This window comes from Papio anubis, chromosome 16, assembly GCF_008728515.1.
Source record: "Papio anubis isolate 15944 chromosome 16, Panubis1.0, whole genome shotgun sequence".
Taxonomy (NCBI): domain Eukaryota; kingdom Metazoa; phylum Chordata; class Mammalia; order Primates; family Cercopithecidae; genus Papio; species Papio anubis.
The window spans coordinates 4,722,776-4,739,445 of record NC_044991.1 but is presented as its reverse complement, the minus strand read 5'-3'; the positions used below and the strand labels follow the sequence as shown (position 1 = coordinate 4,739,445).

At 63.1% G+C, this 16,670-nt stretch overlaps 1 protein-coding gene across 1 annotated transcript in view; it reads right to left on the bottom strand.

Moving 5' to 3' along the window:
* WNT7B (Wnt family member 7B) overlaps window positions 1–16,227 on the bottom strand; it is a 56,042-nt gene extending 39,815 nt beyond the window's left edge. Inside the window, exon 1 of the mRNA XM_003905700.4 lies at window positions 15,692–16,227. Coding sequence (XP_003905749.1) covers window positions 15,692–15,762 — 71 coding nt within the window. The 5' untranslated portion in view covers window positions 15,763–16,227. The remainder of the gene's footprint in view (window positions 1–15,691) is intronic.
* Between the last annotated feature and the right edge of the window lie 443 nt (window positions 16,228–16,670).

The window sequence follows — 16,670 nt, the reverse complement described above, 5'->3', positions numbered from 1 at the left end:
TCCTTGGGGCTGAGTATGGGGCAGGGGCTGGTGATGGCCTCAGTGTTCCCGCCTGTCAAATGGGGATAAGAATGTGGGCCAGGTCTGGGGTCATTCAGCAGACCCCATGAACCACAGGCTGCAGACTGGTCAGACACCCCCACTCACCCAGAACACAGCTCCACCTGCACCTGCCCCGTAATGCCTGGACCCCACAGCAGCTCCAGCGCTGCCCTCAGAGGAAGCTGGAGGGGATGCATTGCAGCCCAGAGCTGGGCGTGCCGGTGGGAAGGAGCCAGAGAGAATGAATAGGACAGGTCTGGGCTCAACAGCTGGTGCCCCATCCTTCCTGGAGGAGGGCCCCGCTCCGTGGGATGGGGGTCGGGGGGCTTGGGTCAGGGGTTTTCCCAGCCACCCCAAGGCTGTTCTGAGTCTCAGTTTTCTCATCTGAGAGCAAGGGACAATCAGCCCTCCTTTGGCAAGTGGCAGGTGAGGCCTGGAAGGGGCCTTACACCTGTGGGGAAGGGACAGGCCCAAAGCGCTTCCTTTTCCAAGCAGGGTTCATGGTGTGTGGGGCCCTGGAACCGCTTCCCACCCTTTCCCACCCTCTCCCCACTCTGGTTCCCCTGGCTGGTCCTTGCCAGCCTGACCTTACAGATGAGGAAACTGAGGCTGAGAGACAATAGCCAGAAGAAAGCAGTGTGGGTGGGGGCTGGGACAGTGCATCCTTAGAGGAGGCAAAGGGAGCTGGGCGGGTGGGGGGTGGGCAAGGAAGGGGCTGGGGAGAGCAGAGGGCTGACACCCCCAGGGCCCAGCTCAGGAATGAGGCCATCCCTCTGCCCCTCCCTGCCCTTCCTGGCCTCAGTTTCCCATCTGTGTAGTGAGGGGCTGAGGTGACAATCTGGGTACCTGCAGCTGTGTACTAAAGAGGTTTGCTCGTTTGCTTGGGTTTGGGGTCCTGTGTTCGAGTTCTGCTCAGCTGCTGGCTCTCGCTGGCCTCCCTGAGCCTCAGTTTGCCTGTCTGTCCAATGGGGAGAAACGCCCTGCTGGTGGGTGGGGCATCCTGCAGGCTGCCTCCACTGCAGTCCCACCTGCCACTCTTTCCACGCCACTGCTCTGCTCAGCTCTCAGCTCACAGTGTTCCCAGGGAAGGGATCAGAGCGTCCACTTGCTCCCTCACGCCCCCGGCGGGCGGCTGCCCCCCCACCCTCCCCACATAGTTGGCATTCCTGGCCTGGCAGCCTGGGACCCCACCCTGGAGAAGAACCAGACCGCCTGGGAAAAAGCTGGCGAAGAGCTGGGGGCCCCAGGCAGGGCTGAGGCTGCTGCAGGTGGATGAGCCACAGCCAGGGGATCCATTGCACCCCTGGCCAACACAAGGAGCCCACAGCTAATGAGGTCAAGGGCAGACACTCCCAGCCACCATATCTGCTAAATCTGTGAAATGAGAGCCTCACCCACTCGCTGTGATCCCCAAACCACAGGACACTGACCTCTGACTGCAGAACCTTCCAGATCTGTACCAGCACCCGGGGCCCATCACAATGCACCAGGTGCTGGCCACACTGGACTAGCTTCTCCCCATCCAGGGGCAGGCAGCTTGCCCCCTCCAGCAGCCAGGCAAGATTCCAGACCCAGCTTAGTGCCTCCTCCTCCAAGAAGTCCACTAGCATCTCTCTCCATTCTCCCCTCTCCACTCTCTACAGGATCACATCTGTACTGGGCTCCTGAGGAAGCCGTTGGGACTGAAATTCAGCTATACCCTTCCCTAGGTCTTACCCTGGCCTTTCTCTTTGCTTCCCACAGTACAGATGGGGACAGAAACACCCAGAGATGCCACAGCACCTGAGACCACACAGCTAGCTGAGATCCTAGCAAGGATGGGACTCCCAGCCCCAGCCCTGGCCCTGATGCCACAGATCTGTTGGACGCAGGGGCGTCTTGCAGGCCTGGGTGACCAGGATGCCAACCTGAAACCTCAGGACAGATGGGTGGGTGGACAGACAAGTGGAACAAGTTGGAGGGAGCTGGCAGGCCCCATTGGCCCATGGCCAGGATAGGAGTCTGGACACTTTGTGGCTGGGCCAGCACCTTGGCCTTCCTGGCCGCTCTGAACTTGGCTGAATGGCAAGTCTGGGGGCCGAGCCATCACTTCTCTGCAGACTGCAAGATAGGACTGAGCTCCCGGCCCTGAGACTGAGCCTCAGGCCATAGTCCTGAGGGGTCCTCCTTCTAGGAACAGATGGGAGCCACACCCAGTCCATGCCTGGGCCACACAGCGTCTCAGACAGAGGGTGAGCCCGAGCCAGGCCAGCCCCACATAGGCCATCTGCATTCTCCAAAGCAGGGGACCCATTCTGGGCCACAAGCCCCCTCTGCATAATTCCACATCCCCCTCACCTTTTAAGCAGCCCACTTTTCTGGAATGCTCCCTCCAAGAATTCCTAGGCTGCCACGGCCTCCTAGCCAACTGCGCAGCTTGGATGCCTCGTGGCCCAGAGTGCCCATTTCCCCAGGGGCGGCCTCCTCCGCCTCTCATCAGCCTGGCTGAGTGAGTGTTTATGGAGCCTTCAGAACTCCAGGGCCCTTGACTGAAGTGGCCCGAGGTCCTGAGCACCGTCCCTGCCTCCCCCACGGTGAGCTCGCAGTTGGAGTTCGTCATTCCCATTTTACAGAGGCGGCTTAGAGAGGAGCAGCATCTCGGGCCAGGCCACACAGCAGTGTGGCAGTGATCTGGTATCAGAGACAAGAGCAAGACCAGACCCCGTGGCTTTTCCCCCACCTTTGAGCTCTGCCTCTTCCCACCCTCCCGTCCTGCGTGCCACAGGAATCTCCACCGAGGAAGGCGGTAAGGGGAAGCCGGGCTGGGCTCTGGGCTCACAGTCAGAGCTGACTGCAAAGCCGGGCTCTCCCCAGCCTCTGAAGGTAGGGGACCAGCCCCAGCCACCTCTCCGAGGCTGCTCCAAAGCAGCGATAGACCACAGGAGGTCTCCTGCAGGAGAGGGAAGCATCACACCGCACACACTGCCTGACTCCTAAAGATGCCAGAAGGAAATACAAGAGCACGATGGGGTACCAGGTGATCCCCTATACCTCCAGGAGCTGCAGCCTGGAGGGGAGCCCCCAGGCCACACGCTGGGAAGGCAGGTTTTGAGAGAGAGCAGATGGGGATGTGCAGTCGGCAGCCCTCAGTCCAGTGCCCCTCCCCAGGTGCAGGTCCACAGCATCCCAGGCTGGCCACTTCAGGGGCTATGTCCCGCAGGTCTTCAGGCCCTGCGTCCCTGTGCACTCTGGACTACTGCAGACATGGAGTGACTGGAGTCCAGAGTCACTGACTCCCTATCCAGTGCTCTGTCCACAACACCAGCCTGCCTGGCATCCAGGGATCCTGGGCCTGTCACCCCCCAGGAACACTCCTTGAACACCCTGAGGCTCAGGAAGGCGTGCCCGACGTGCGACTCCATCCCCAGGGCAGTGCCACCAAGGCGGGTGACAACCCTGCTGGGGCAGTGATGGGGCTGAGCAAGCGCTTCGGCCCACGGGAGTGTGGCCTCTGAAGGCCAGCCCTCCCCAGGCTGAGGGGAGCCATGGGGCACACAGGAGGAGTCCCGGGATGGATCTGCCTTCCTTGGGCGGGGGGCGATGTCGGCCATACCTGGAAATTCCCAGCACTTCCCCGCCAGCGGTGAAGTCATCCTGGGAAGACCTGAGTCAGGGGAGCCGGGAAGTCATCCAGCCCCCGGTCACCCACTCCCCCTTCCCACCTGTGCCGCTGGGGGCCAAGCACACCTGGGGCCACCACAGGCTCTGCCACCCCTGGGCGATGGGCCCTGACCTGGGAGTTCGTGGGGCCCCAGACCCAGAAGCAGCCATCAGACCTTCTGACAGATGTGCTGGGTACCGACTGAGTGAGTGCCTGGTACTGCCCTGAGTGCTGGGGAGGAGGCAGGCAACCCTGCAACCCCAGACCTGGCCAAGCACACTACCCTGGCACGCCTGCCACCAGACAGTCCTGCAGACTCAGTCATCCCCTCTCCTCAGCCCCCGAGTGGCCCGGGTCCTGCATCTGCGGCTGCTGGGCAGGACCAGCCTCCTCCCTGCTTCCCCATCTTCCACCTCATTGCCCAGAAGGGTCTTTCTAAAGCTCTGCTGAAGCCACTCCTCCCTGCCCTGGGGTCCCCAGACCTGAGATCACTGCCTCTGGCACCACCCCCACCTCATCTTCCCCTGCCCCAGCCCACTCTAACCTGCTGCTCCCCACTTCTGATGCCCAGTCGCCACATCCTCTTCACACCTCCAGGCCTTTGCCCACGTCTGTCCCTTTCCCAGGAACCCACCTTCCTTCCCTCCAGCAGGTCCTTCAGGGCCAAGGTCAGAGGCTGCCTTCCTTGAGATGTCTTCCCCGGACTGCCCTCGACCAGGAGCTTAGCGCTCCTGCTGTGGGTCCCACAGGGCTTTGCGTAAACGACGCTGGAAGGGAGGGAGGCAGGGGCTTTCCTTTCCAGCCACACCTGCACACCCGGCCAGCCCTGATCACCCACCCACGGGGGCTGCCATCACTCTGTGGGCATGAAGGGAAAGTTCAGGGTGGTGGTGGGGCCAGCAGGAAGGGGAGGAGTGAGGAGGAGGATCTGGGGAAGCATCCAGACCTACCACCCAGATGGGGAAACTGAGACCCAGAGAAGTGGAGGGATGCCTCAAGGTTGCCGCAAGCCCATAGCTGAGGCAGCAACAGGGCCTGGGCATCTGGGACCACACTCACGCTGACCCAACAACGCTGGCCAGGCTGGTCTCAGAGCTCCCGGCTCAGGGACCGAAGCAGGACAAGGCCCAGAACAGAAGGTCTCTGGGCTTCCCGTACCCACAGGACAGCTGCACCTCTGGTCCCAAAGCTAACCTTGGAGGCAGCCCCTGCAACTTTGAGACCCTCGCTCAGGGCCCCGGGGAATCCTGGTCAATACACAGTTCTAAGCAACTGGAGGCATTGGTTTCTGCCTGGAGAGGACAGGTGGGAAACGGGACAGGCAACAGAGCTCACCCAAAGCTGAAAACTCGCCTTGGTAAGACACCGTGACAAGTGGCATGGACCCGACAGCCAGGAGGCCCCAGGCTCAAATCTGGGCTCAGCTGCTTGACCTGGGTGAGTGACTCTGCACCCTGACCTTGTCTTCCTCACTCCACCACCTAGCACGGCAGACAGGCCTCTCCTAGCTCCCCTTCTCTGGGAGCCCGAGGGGGACACGGATCCACAAGCAGACCCTAGGCACTGTGCACACGTCAGTCCCGCCAGGGAGGGCCTTCTCGGGGAACCCAAGTCCTCCAGAAGTGGGAATGCCTCATCCTGTGTTCCCTAAGCGGGGGTCTGCAGGGCAGGCAGTGCATTCTGGAGGACTTCCCATTGGAAGGGGCTTTGCCATCTGTCTCACCGCTTGGGACTGCACAGGCCTAAGTCTCAGCTCTGGACACCTCCTCACCCTGGCCACAGCAATACCCACTGCGCGGAGGCCGGCTGAGACACCACCAGTCCTTGTGGCCGGGCTCGCTCCCTCCAGGGGGCCTGGTCCATTCAAAGCTCCAACTGGGTACGGAAGGCTTGGAGCAGGGATCACAGTGCGGGAGGGTTCCAGAAAGCGATGGAGGCCCGCAGGGGTCATGGGGTGGGACTCCAGGGCATGCTCACTCAGGCTCTTCTCCGTTACTGCTGACACCCAGTGAGCTGCTCTGCGGGTGGGTGACTTCCTCCCAGGCCCAGCTCCGGGCACCTGCAGGCTTCACATACGAAATCTGCAAAGGCTGCCTGGGGGAGTAGGACATTAGTGTCGTCTGCACATAGCCTCAGACCCAGCCTCGTGGCAGCCCCAGCACCTCAGCTGCCACCTGCTCCAGCCTGGGGATGGAGGAAGTGTTGATGGCCCCGTGCCAAGCCTCACCTGCCACTGAGACTGTGGGATGGCCTCAGTGGAAAGGCCAACCACTCCACTGGCTGCTTGCACAGAGAAACTGTGAGCGCGGCTTCTCTGCCCAGGCAGGGACCCTCCCCAGCATCCCCGGCCCTCACTCCTACTGCATCTGCTTGTATGCCTCTGGGGCTGGAGAACTCACTGCCTCTCTGCCAACAGCGGAACTGACCCAAGCCTCAGGACCCACCTTCAGAGGATGAGAACGCCCTGGGTGAGGGGCAGGGATGGGGGAGGGGCCCCAGGCGGGCTGAATGGGAAGACAAGGAAGGGAGGAGGGAGCGCACCTGTACCCACCCCCACTCTGCCGGCCAGCCTGAGGTGAGGCCCCCAGCCCCGCGCCAGGGACGGAGGACAAACGGTGGTTTTGTCCTTGGCCAGCGGGCGGCCCGCACCACACAATGACCCTTTCATCAGGCTGAAGGAGCCCTGGGCCGGGGTTTCATCTGACAAGGGAGGGCGCCCGGCCTCCTGTCCCTTTGGGAGGGGAGCTGAGCCCCATCTGAGCTGGACCCAGGGCCGTGTAGGGCGGCAGCCTTAGGAGCCTGCTACAGCCGCTCCATCTGCCCGGGATGACAGGGAGCGGTGTGAGCAGCGAGGGCTCGAGCTTCTGCTGCATGTGGCTCTCAGTTCCAGGGGCTCTGCACCCTGGCCCTGGGCTGATGGCCTGGATGCCCACAACTGAGCCCTCTACCTCATCCAACACCGCCACACCCCAGAGTCTGTCAGGGTGCTCCGAGAACAGAGCCTTGGTCCACACCCAAGCAGGGTCCCTGGGTTCCCCACAGGCATCCACCTGCCCTGCCAGGGTGACTCAAGGCTCCAGGTGGGTGGGAGGGGAAGGGGCGGGAGTGTGACTTGCTTGGCCATTGTCCCCAGAGGAGCTCACGGAAGTGTGTGAATGAGGGAACAATAATGTGCTGTTGGCGCCTCAAAAATCACCAACTTCATGATCATCACCTCGCCTCCCATCAGCACCTCCAACCACTGGCTGGAGCCTGAGGCCCTGGGAGACCCCGATTCCTCTCCCTGTGGGACTGCATAGGCGGAACTTCCCTTCAGAAGCAGTGCTGGCACCACGTGAGGAGCTGGAACTAGGTGACCTTGGGAAACAGCGTCTTCTCTGGATCCTGGCATCCCATTGATCCACCTCAGCAAGATTCACTGAGGCTCCCTGGAGTGAAACCCCTGGTGAATGTGTTTGACAGTATTGTTCCCTCGTCTAGGGGTCTCTTTCATGTGCCTGTTTCATCTGGCCAACTCCTATCCATCCTTCAAAACCCTGTCTGAGAGTCATCTCCTCTGGGAAGCCCTCTGAGATGCCCTAGGGGGTCCATCACACCTTCCTGAATGAACACAGCCAATGGGCCTCCCTCTGTGCTGCCTGTGGCCAACCTCCCTATTCCTGATAGATGAGAACGGCCAGTCTCCCGTGCACTGACCACACCAGACATCAAGCTAGAGCTTCCCACAGCCACCCAGTGAGGTTTGTGCTCCCATCATCTGCACTGGAGAGGGAAGAGCTGGGCCTGGGGACACAGCCAGGCAGTGAGGGCCCTGTGGAGTCAGGATGAGGACCCAGATCTGAGTCACTATCATGCCCCTTGGTTCCACGAAGACTCAAGGGAAACCGTATTAGAAAATGGCACATTATCCTACAGGCCTCTGCACACAACTGTGGCACCCAGTGCCATCCCAGCACCTCCTGTCCTCCCTCCGCAGACAGACAGTCCACGATGCACATTCTCCCCTTTAGCCAATGGTTGGTGGGTCTCGTCCACATGATGATGAGTTCTGGGGAGTTTCTTGTGATTAGGGGGTCTCCACTTGTCCACTCCAGTGGAGGGTCCCCAGTTGAGATCTCACCAGATTTCCCAGCTCGAATTCCACATGTACTCCCTCTATGGAACGTTCTACACTTTCAAGTTCCAACTACACATGGCCTGGTCTGAGCCTTGGGGGAGGGATCACCATCCCAAGTGACCCATGAGGAGACTGAGGCCCAGAGAGGTCCATGGACCTGCTCAGGGCACACAGCAGAGCCCCTCCCAGACTTGGATAGACGCAGACCCTCCAGGCTGGGAGTTGCCCTTCCCCCAAGGGCAACCTTAACACGCCTGAGCCAAGGGGCGCATCCTGTCCCCACACAGGCCATGGTACCATGGGAGTGGGCCTGGTTCATCTCCTCCCCACCGAGGGTCATGGCCACAGCACTTCTGGGACTGTGGCTGGCACCGCTGACAAAGCCGGGAAGAGGCCTGGCCTGGCAGGGCAGCGGTAAGCGCCCCCCCACCCTACCACAGCCAGGTGGTCGGTGAGTAACCGCCCCGTCACCCATGACTCACTTGGCTCCCCAGAGCGGGCGGTCACCATGAGAGGCTCCTACCGGAAGACCTGGGGGGGTCGTCAGAGCCAACCCCCACATCTGGGAGAGGAAGGCTGAGACCGGAAGAGACCTGCCTGGGACAGAAGCTGAGCCTAGTCCTGGTCAAGGCCTCAGCCAGGCCCCCGTTCCAGCTGACCCAGCACCACAAGCCTTCCTCTTGGCCTGCGGTCCCCCACCTGCCCTCCCTTGGGCCCTGACTGATCCCCGCTGGCCCTGGGAGCTCCTGCACTGACAACAGAGCTCTGCACAGAGAAGGCGAGGGCTGGCCAGAGCCACCTAGCACCGCTGCAAGTCAGCATTGTAGCAGGGGCGCAGGGCGCTTCCAGGCCAACACACCCGTCCAACCTGATCAGCGGCAGGGGCCCAGGCATGCGTCTGGGATTTGGTGTGCACAGACCACAGCCCAGGACAGGGAGCTAGGGGAGCAGCCCAGATGAAAGGAGGAGGATCAGCTGTCGGCCAGTGTCTGAGATCCCAGCAATGGGATCTGGAAAGTTCCTGAAAGTTCTCTGGAGCAGAATGAAGCCTCCACCCAGCGACCCTCCTAGCCCAGGCATCCTCAGATCCAAAGGCCAACGCCATCAAGTGTGCCTGCAGTGCTGAGGGTGGGCTGACACTGACCCCCACCTCTCACAGCTCTCCAAGGACTTGCGTGCTGGCTGCCTCCCCCAAGTGCAGCCATTGGGTCGGAAACACCGAAACCAAGGTCTTCTCCCTTTGCATGCTTTCATTCAAATTGAACTGCGCAGGCCCTACTCCCACCTAGGGTCAGCCTTGTGCCCACCAAACAAACGGGGCAGGGGAAACCTGAGACCCGCCTCCCTCGCTCCTGGAACGTGTCTGGGTTCCTCTCTGCTTGGGGAAGGCTGGCATCAGCGTTTTCCTCCCTGTGGCGCAGGAGCTGCTGAGGGCAAGTCAGGGATACAGCCTGCCTTCCTGTCCCCCCACGACCCAGGCCGGACCCCAGCACTGGCCCAGGGATGTCTGGAAAAGCTGTTTCCTTAGGAGAATTTCTGCCAACACAGCTGGCAGTGCACACTCCAGGAACAAGCCTGGCGGCTGTAGTCATTGCAGGCCCAGATGAGGAGGACAGCCCTGAGATAAACCTGGGGTCTGCAGAGGTACACTGGGCACCACCTTGCCCCAGAGGCCCCTCACTGCTGCCTTGGCATCAACTCCCACCAGGCTTCTGGGGCCCCTGTGCACCTCCCTCTCTCAGACCCTTACCCCAACCCTCCAATCCCCCCTTCCCTCGCCCCCACCTCCGCAGGACTCCTGGTTTCCCACCCCGGACACCTCTCCATGAACACTGAACCTCAGCCAGCCGGCTCCAAAAATGATTTCCCAAGCACCAGAGCTGCCAATTCTCTAGCAAGGCTTAAGGCTGAAATGCCAGGATTCTGGGGAGGAGGAGGCTTCCTGGCCTCCAACCGCCAGAGGCTGAAATTCCAAGGCCCCCTGTTGATGCAGTTCCTGGGAAGGACACCAGAAGCAGGACCCAGGGGACCCTGGCACTTTGATAGCCTGGGTCCCCACTGCTCAGGCGGTCCCCACCCGCATGCGCCCTGCTACCCTGCCCCCCTCAGGCGATGCCTCCGCAGCCGGGGCTGCCCGCCGGGCCTGGAGCGCTCTCTGTGCCCGGACCTTGTAATTATGTCCCACAGCCCGGGAAACCGCGGGCCTCGCAGCATCTGGCTGCGGTTGCGAACTTTTGTTTCAAGATGCGCGACTATTTATAGAAGGAAAACTGGTAGGATAGTAATTTCCTAGGAGCAAGAGGAGAAATTGGCTGCGTCTTTATTAAATGGGGGTGGGGGCGCGGCGCTGTATTAGGACTGCGACCGCATGGGGGGAGGGGGTGGCGCAGGGAGCGGGAAGGCAGCGGCTGCCCCCTCTGGCCGCGTCAGGCGACCCCGGACGTGGCCCGCGTGTAAAGGAGGGGGAGGGGGAAGGGAAGAGAAGGGGAGGGAGAGCAGGCGCTGAGGTTTAATCAGTAGCATCCAGCTTAAATTCCCCCAAACGGCGGTTCCATAAATCAAACTTCTTTTTGAGTCAGAGGCCAGAGCATATGAGTCCCATTAGGAATCGAGCGAAGCCACCACTGCGCCCCCCCTGGGCTCACTGGGCTGGACTCGGCCCTGCCCGGAGCTTCTCAGAGCCCCGTGGGCTCTGCCCTGCTGGACGCACACAGGAGGACCCACGCTCCGTGCTCTCCCTCGGCCGAGACACCTGGGCGAACGCGGCCGCCAGCGCGCAACGCGCGTCCACCTCGCCCCTAGGTGAGAACTCGGCAGGGGCAGGGATCAGGTCACCCAGTGCGGCAGGAAGGCGCAAGAAGCCGCAGCGACTTCGGGGTGCAGTCCGGGCGCTGTCCGGTGGAGCGCGGCGTGCACGTGCGTGCCGGTGTTTGCACGAGGGAGCGGGTGTGTGCGTGCGGCTATCCCAAGTGTGGCACTGTCTTGCGCGCCGCGTGGGCTAATATGGGGAGGGGTCCTCCACTGGTCCAGGACTCTGCTGGGACGCGCAGGGATTCTCGGCGCCGCCTGCATGCCCGCGAGCCCTCGCGCTGGGCGTGCACAGCCTGCTCTACTCCGGCAGTCGAGCCGCTCTCAGGCCATCCTTTCTTTGACCCCAGAGCCAGGACTTCTCACTGACGTCGCTGGCCGCCAAGTGCTCCACCTCGGCAGCTTACGCTAGCGAGGCGACCTAAAGTCCCCCGGCTCCCGCACGCGATGGTCACCCGGTGCCCCGCCCAGGGGCCTCGCTGTCGCGTTCCCTGCCCACCCTGTTCCAGCGCTGGAGGCCCGAGGGGAGCCCACCCGCCCACCCCGCACGCCGCCCGCGGCACTCACAGGTAGCTGCCGCTGGACAGGAGGAGAAAGATCTGCGGGCAATAGACGGAGACGAGCGCGCTGCGCGGCGACAGTAGGAGCATGGTGGGCCGGCGCGTCTGGCGGGGCTGGGCAGGCTCCACGGGCAGGGCGCCTGGGCCAGCTGAGGCCGGGGTCCCCGCGGAGCTCCCCGATGCAGGGCGGCAGCGCCAGGCGCTAGGGGCTGGGTCTCGTGGACCCGGGCGCAGTTGTCGCCCGTGCCCCGCCGCCAGGGCCGCGCATGGCGCTGGATCTGGGGCAGCGGCGGGAGCTGGGGCTGGAGTGCGGGGCGGGGACCCGGCCGGGGGCAGCGGGCACGCCTTGGCTGCGGTCTGGACCTCCGTCCGTCTGTCGGTGCGAACCGGCTCTGTCGCTCGCACTGGCTCACGTCTCCAAGTATCCCGAGGCGCGCAGCTGCCATTGGACGGGCCGTCCCTACATCCGCCTCCTCCCCCGGCGGGTTTTTTTAAAGGGGAGGCTGACCGGAGCGTGCGGTGGGAGCCGCCTCCAGGGCTTGCCCAAGTTGCCTTGGCCGGGACACCCGCACCCCCATCTTTAGGAAGCCACACAGCTCTGGCCTGGCTCCGGAAGGTGCACTTGGGGGCGGCTCCGTGGGGGAACTGCGCGGAGGCGTGTGCTTGGGGGCTGTGCTCAGCAACGTATGCGCGTGTGTGCCTGCATGTACCTGCATGTGCCAGTGTGTGCCTGCAGGAGCATGGGCGGTCTGTGAGGACAGGTGTGTGTGCACAGATGCACTGAGTGTCCTGAGCCTCTGCCCCCGTGTGCCCTGGGTCTAGTGAGGCTGGCTGTGGGTCGCACACAGGCACTGCCATGGTTAACCAAGCCCAGCCTTGAGCTGATGCTGAGACTGCAGGACCCTGCCTGGGCACCTCTTTGGAGAGGCCGCCAGTGGGAAGGCATCGCCAGCAGGTGCTGCTCTCCTCACACAGAGGCGTCCCCACTCTGGCTTCCCCATCCCGGTTGGCGGGGATGGGTTTGGGGAGAAGTAGACCTACAAGGACGTTCTCCCTCTTAGAGTTCGTTTTATTTATTTATTTATTTTTAAGCCCGGAAACATAGGTCTAGTGTCCCACCTCCTGTTGTTAGCCAATCCTGGTTCCACTTGACCATCCCTCTACATCTGAATCACAGTGCAAAGCAGGAAGATGGCAAGACAAGGGAGGGCTGGGTGGTCTGGCCCGTTGTCCTGAGGAAGAGGATTTTCTAACTTCTAGACCTGGTGTGGAGGCTCATCACCCAGGAGAAAGCAGCCACTTCCTCCACCTTCATGCCTCCCAGTCCAGGGCTCTCAGGCCCCTCTGCTTCTGGCCCCAAAGGCAGGGATAGGCTTGCAACGGGGCTTGTCCTAGAACTGCAGTGACTCCAGTTCCAGTGAGCAGAGGGTGTCCAGACTTCAGACAGGCTCCTCTGAGCTCTGCTTTGGCCTCCTCCGGGGCTGGAGCTGAAGGCCGCTCAGTCCAAAAAGGGCCCTGGGTGAGGAACTGTGACTCCCTGAAGCCATCAGGTTTTCAAATTGCTCCAAATCCCAGGTGCATCTGTTCTTAGGGCCGTGACCCCTAAGGGGATTGTGAGGGCTGAGTTCTGGTTCCTGCTGGTACTGGATTCCTCCAGAGGTTGTACCTGTGAGTTGCACCAGGCTTAGGGGCACATGTGTGTGATGGCTGCACGTGCCCAGGTGGCCCCCTGTGTAATGAAACACAGGCAGCATGCAGGGGAGTGATCCTGGAATATCCCCCCCATGCATATACAACCTCTGATCTTTGGTCAGAACTTTATGACCCTGAAAATCCCAACTCCTGAGATGCAGACGCCCTGGAATACACCATCTGGAGAAGTCCCCAGGGTGTCAGTCCCGGTGACATCATAGTCATTAACAATAAGAAAGATTCTCCTGGTGTCTACAGGTGTTCACTGGGACACATATCTCCACCACCCACAGGGCAAAGGCCCCCAGGACTAACACGGGCAGCATGAAGTGAAGGGGGTGTTGTGACCCCATATTTTGGATGAAGAAAGGGAGGCTGAGGTTAAAGGGCTTACTCAAGGCCACAGGCTAGGAGTGACAAGAGGACAGAACAGACAGCCCATTGGTCCTAGACTCCCAAACCTCCTCCTTAATGTAATGGACTTCCAGGTCATTTAACCCCTTAGGATACACCTGGGCCCAGCTTCCCCCTTCGACCTCTGCGTGTAGCCAAGATGGCTCACCAAGAAAGCAGGGCCCTTCTCTCCAATCCTGGGAGCAGGGGCTGAGCCTCGAGGGAGGGATTGGCTCTCCTTCCCTTAGCAGATCCCAGGGTAGATCTCTGGCTTTCCTGCTTGCCATTCCACAGGGTGTTGGAGGTCACATTGTGGAAATCCTGGAGGTCAGGAGCGTGTGTTTTAGATTGGCACACCAGGGGGAGGAGTTTCCCCTCCAGGGGTCCTGGGTGGGACCTGAGGGCAGAGCCAGGGCCACACAGAAGGAAGCTCAGCCACTGCCTGGCTCTTACCCCCACCCCCAGAGGGAGGCTGACACAGGTGCCTGGGGCTCAGGCTGGGCTACAGGGAGGCCCGGTGGGGTCTTGCTCACTCAGACCTCTCTCAGACATTGGCCACCATCCTGTTCAGGATGGCCAGAGCTGCAATCCCTGTTTACAGAAGGGACCAGGAGGCTTGGGAAGGGCACACAAACCTCAAGCCCTGGAAGCAGCCCCGGGAGCGGGGCTGGGGTGGACCCTCGGCTCCTCCTGCTGCCTAGGGGGGTTCCTAGAGCTCTTCCCACCGGCTCACTCGTGGGAGGAAGGGCTGCTTTCTGATGACTGATTCAGAAGAATGGACACTAGGAAAAGCGGCCTGCGGGGGGGGGGGGGGGGGGGGGGGGGGGCCACAACCAACTGCAGTTCCAGCTCTGTCACTGAATCCTGAGGACAGTGACTTAGGTCCTATGCCCAGTTCCCTAATCCTTGAAGCCGAGACAGTAAAAGCGCCTAACCCTAGGGGTGCCAGGAGGGGAAAGGCCTCAGCGCTGAGAATCAGGCTGCAGGGACAAAGCCTCATTAAGGGTTGCCATCACTTTGAGGGGCCCAGCGGGAGTCATTGCAGGACTGCTGGAGATGCAGGAAAAGAGCAGCCTGCCCACTCCACCCCCAGCCCAGCAGGCTCAATGCCCCGCACCCCTCACCTCCATAAACAAACACCCTGGGACACAGCCTACCCACAGACCTATGATAACCGGGGCTACCGGCTACCGGCAGCCGCAGGCACTCCCGCCCAGACCTGCAGGGCTCAGGCTAGGACGGGGGCTTCCATTCCTGCCTCTGAGGCCACTGGCTTTAGTCTCTGCAGGCCTTGGGCCTCAGTTTCTCCACCTGTGAAATGGCGGAGTAGAGATGGGATGGAGGGTGATGGAGAGACGATTTCCAGCGCCTTCTTCCACCTCTCCGCCTGGTAGCCCGCGTCTCCCCGCAGTGGTACCGGGACCTGCCCTTCCCGCGGGTCTGTTCACAGCCTTGCCCTTGGCCTGGACGGGGCTTGCCTCGGGGCAGCGGGCGGCGCACAGTAGGCGTGCAGGGCGCGGTGGGGCGCGGGTCCCCGCAGGTGCGAGAAGCGCGGGGCAGGCAACGGGCGGTGGGCGCCCCCGGCGAGGTGCACCGCACCCCCTCTCCGTCATGCCGTTTCTCCACCCCCACTTCGAGCGAGGCCGAGACAGATTCTGTCTAAAGGAGATCGCGGCTCAACAGGTAAGGACTCGGCTGGGTTCAGGAATGTGGAAATACGACTCGGAGCAGCTACCGCAGAGAGCAGCTAGCGCGGCTCGCCGGGCGCCCGCCCGCCGGGCCGCGCCAGGGGGAGCGCTGCGAGAGGGGGCCGGGCCCAGGGCCCAGGGCCCCGGGCGGGCGGGGCGCGGGCCCCGGACCGAGCCCGAGGCGGCCCGGCAGGCCCCACGGCCCATCCCGAGCCAGCCGGACGAGTTGTCAAGGTAATTTCAACACGTCTGGGTGATGGATAGAGACGAAGGGCCGCGGCGGGTGCCCCGGCCTGCGCGCTCGGCGGCCGGTGCCGCGCCCCGCCCTCGGGCCTCCCCCGGGCGCCGGACGCCCCCCGACCCCGGCCCGGCGCACCCTCCAGGCGGCGAGCGCTCGGCCCGGGCTCGGCGCCCAGCGCAGCCCGGGGGAAGGAAGGCGCGTCCCGGACGCAGGCCAAGCAGGTGAGTACGCGCCGGGCACGCTCGCCGCTACCCGCGAGCCCGGCCGGGCCGCCCGCGCACCACGCTCTCTCTCCTCCCGCGCTGGGCTCCGGCCCACCGAGGAGCTCAGGGGCTGGGCTCGCGTCTCTCTGCTGGCGTGGGGCGCGGGTCTGACATACGGGCCAGCCCCGGAGCCCAGAGAACTGCCGTGGCCCCGTCCCGTCCCCACGTCCCCGTAGGGACGCCCTGGAGGCAGCCCCTTCGTGCTGCCTTGGCCCCCGGCTGCCGCCCCCGCCCACGGGATACTCACCCGAGCTTCACGTACAGGACGCCAAAGCAGAGAAACACGTAGAAAATCCACTTGCGAAAGTTTCTGTGCATGATCCAGGGAGGGGGGCTGCGCCATAGACAGCGGCGGCCGGAGGGGACGCGCGGGCCCGGCAGGGCCGGGCAGGGGCCAGGGGGCTGCGGGCAGAGCGCGCTCAGCCGGAGCTGCGGCTCGGGCGGCCGGCGACGCGCGGGCACTCGGCGCGCGCTGCCACCATGGTGAGCCCGGGATGCCGCCGCCGCCGCGTGCACCCGGGGAAATGACCCAGGCTGGGGGCCGCGACCTCGAAGCCCGGTTGAGCGACCGTGGGCCTCTGCAAGCGCGGGCTGGGGGCCCGGGCGCGGCTGGCGGGCGGGTGCAGCCTCCACTGGGCGCAGCCGCCTGAGGCCGTGCGCGCCTCGCCGAGCGCAGCGGCGGCCAATGTGTCCGCACTTGTCGGCCTCCCCAGGTGACTCGCGGCCCCGGCAAGCGAGCCGCGAGCGAGCGAGCGCGCCCCAGGTAGGAGGATCCGCCTCCCGCCCGCCCTCCTCTCTCGCAGCGCTCTCTCTCCCTCGCTCCCTGGCTCTCCCCTCCCTTTTCTCCTCCCTCCCCCGTGACACACAAACGCATCTACCCCCTGGGCCCCCCCTCCCCAGGCCAGCTCCCTTCCGATTGCCCTCCGGGGACTGGGCGGGGGAAGCGGGCTTGGGTGACGGGTGGTGGGGGTGTGGGGAGGGTGCGACTCGGAAGAGACACCTGCGCTCCTCCGTGCACGCGGGGGTAGGGGCGGGGGTACAGGTGGGGGCGGGAAACGACCGGTACAGGTCGCAGTGGCCACTTGGCTTCCAGTTTCCGGTGAGAGAGGGAGAGACCACCCACTCCCATTGCCTCTCCGAGTGCACTTTCCAGACCCCCAAAAATTATCCGCATCAATGGGATACTCTGGGGCCATACTCTTAGTCCAGGCAACGCTGCCACTCCA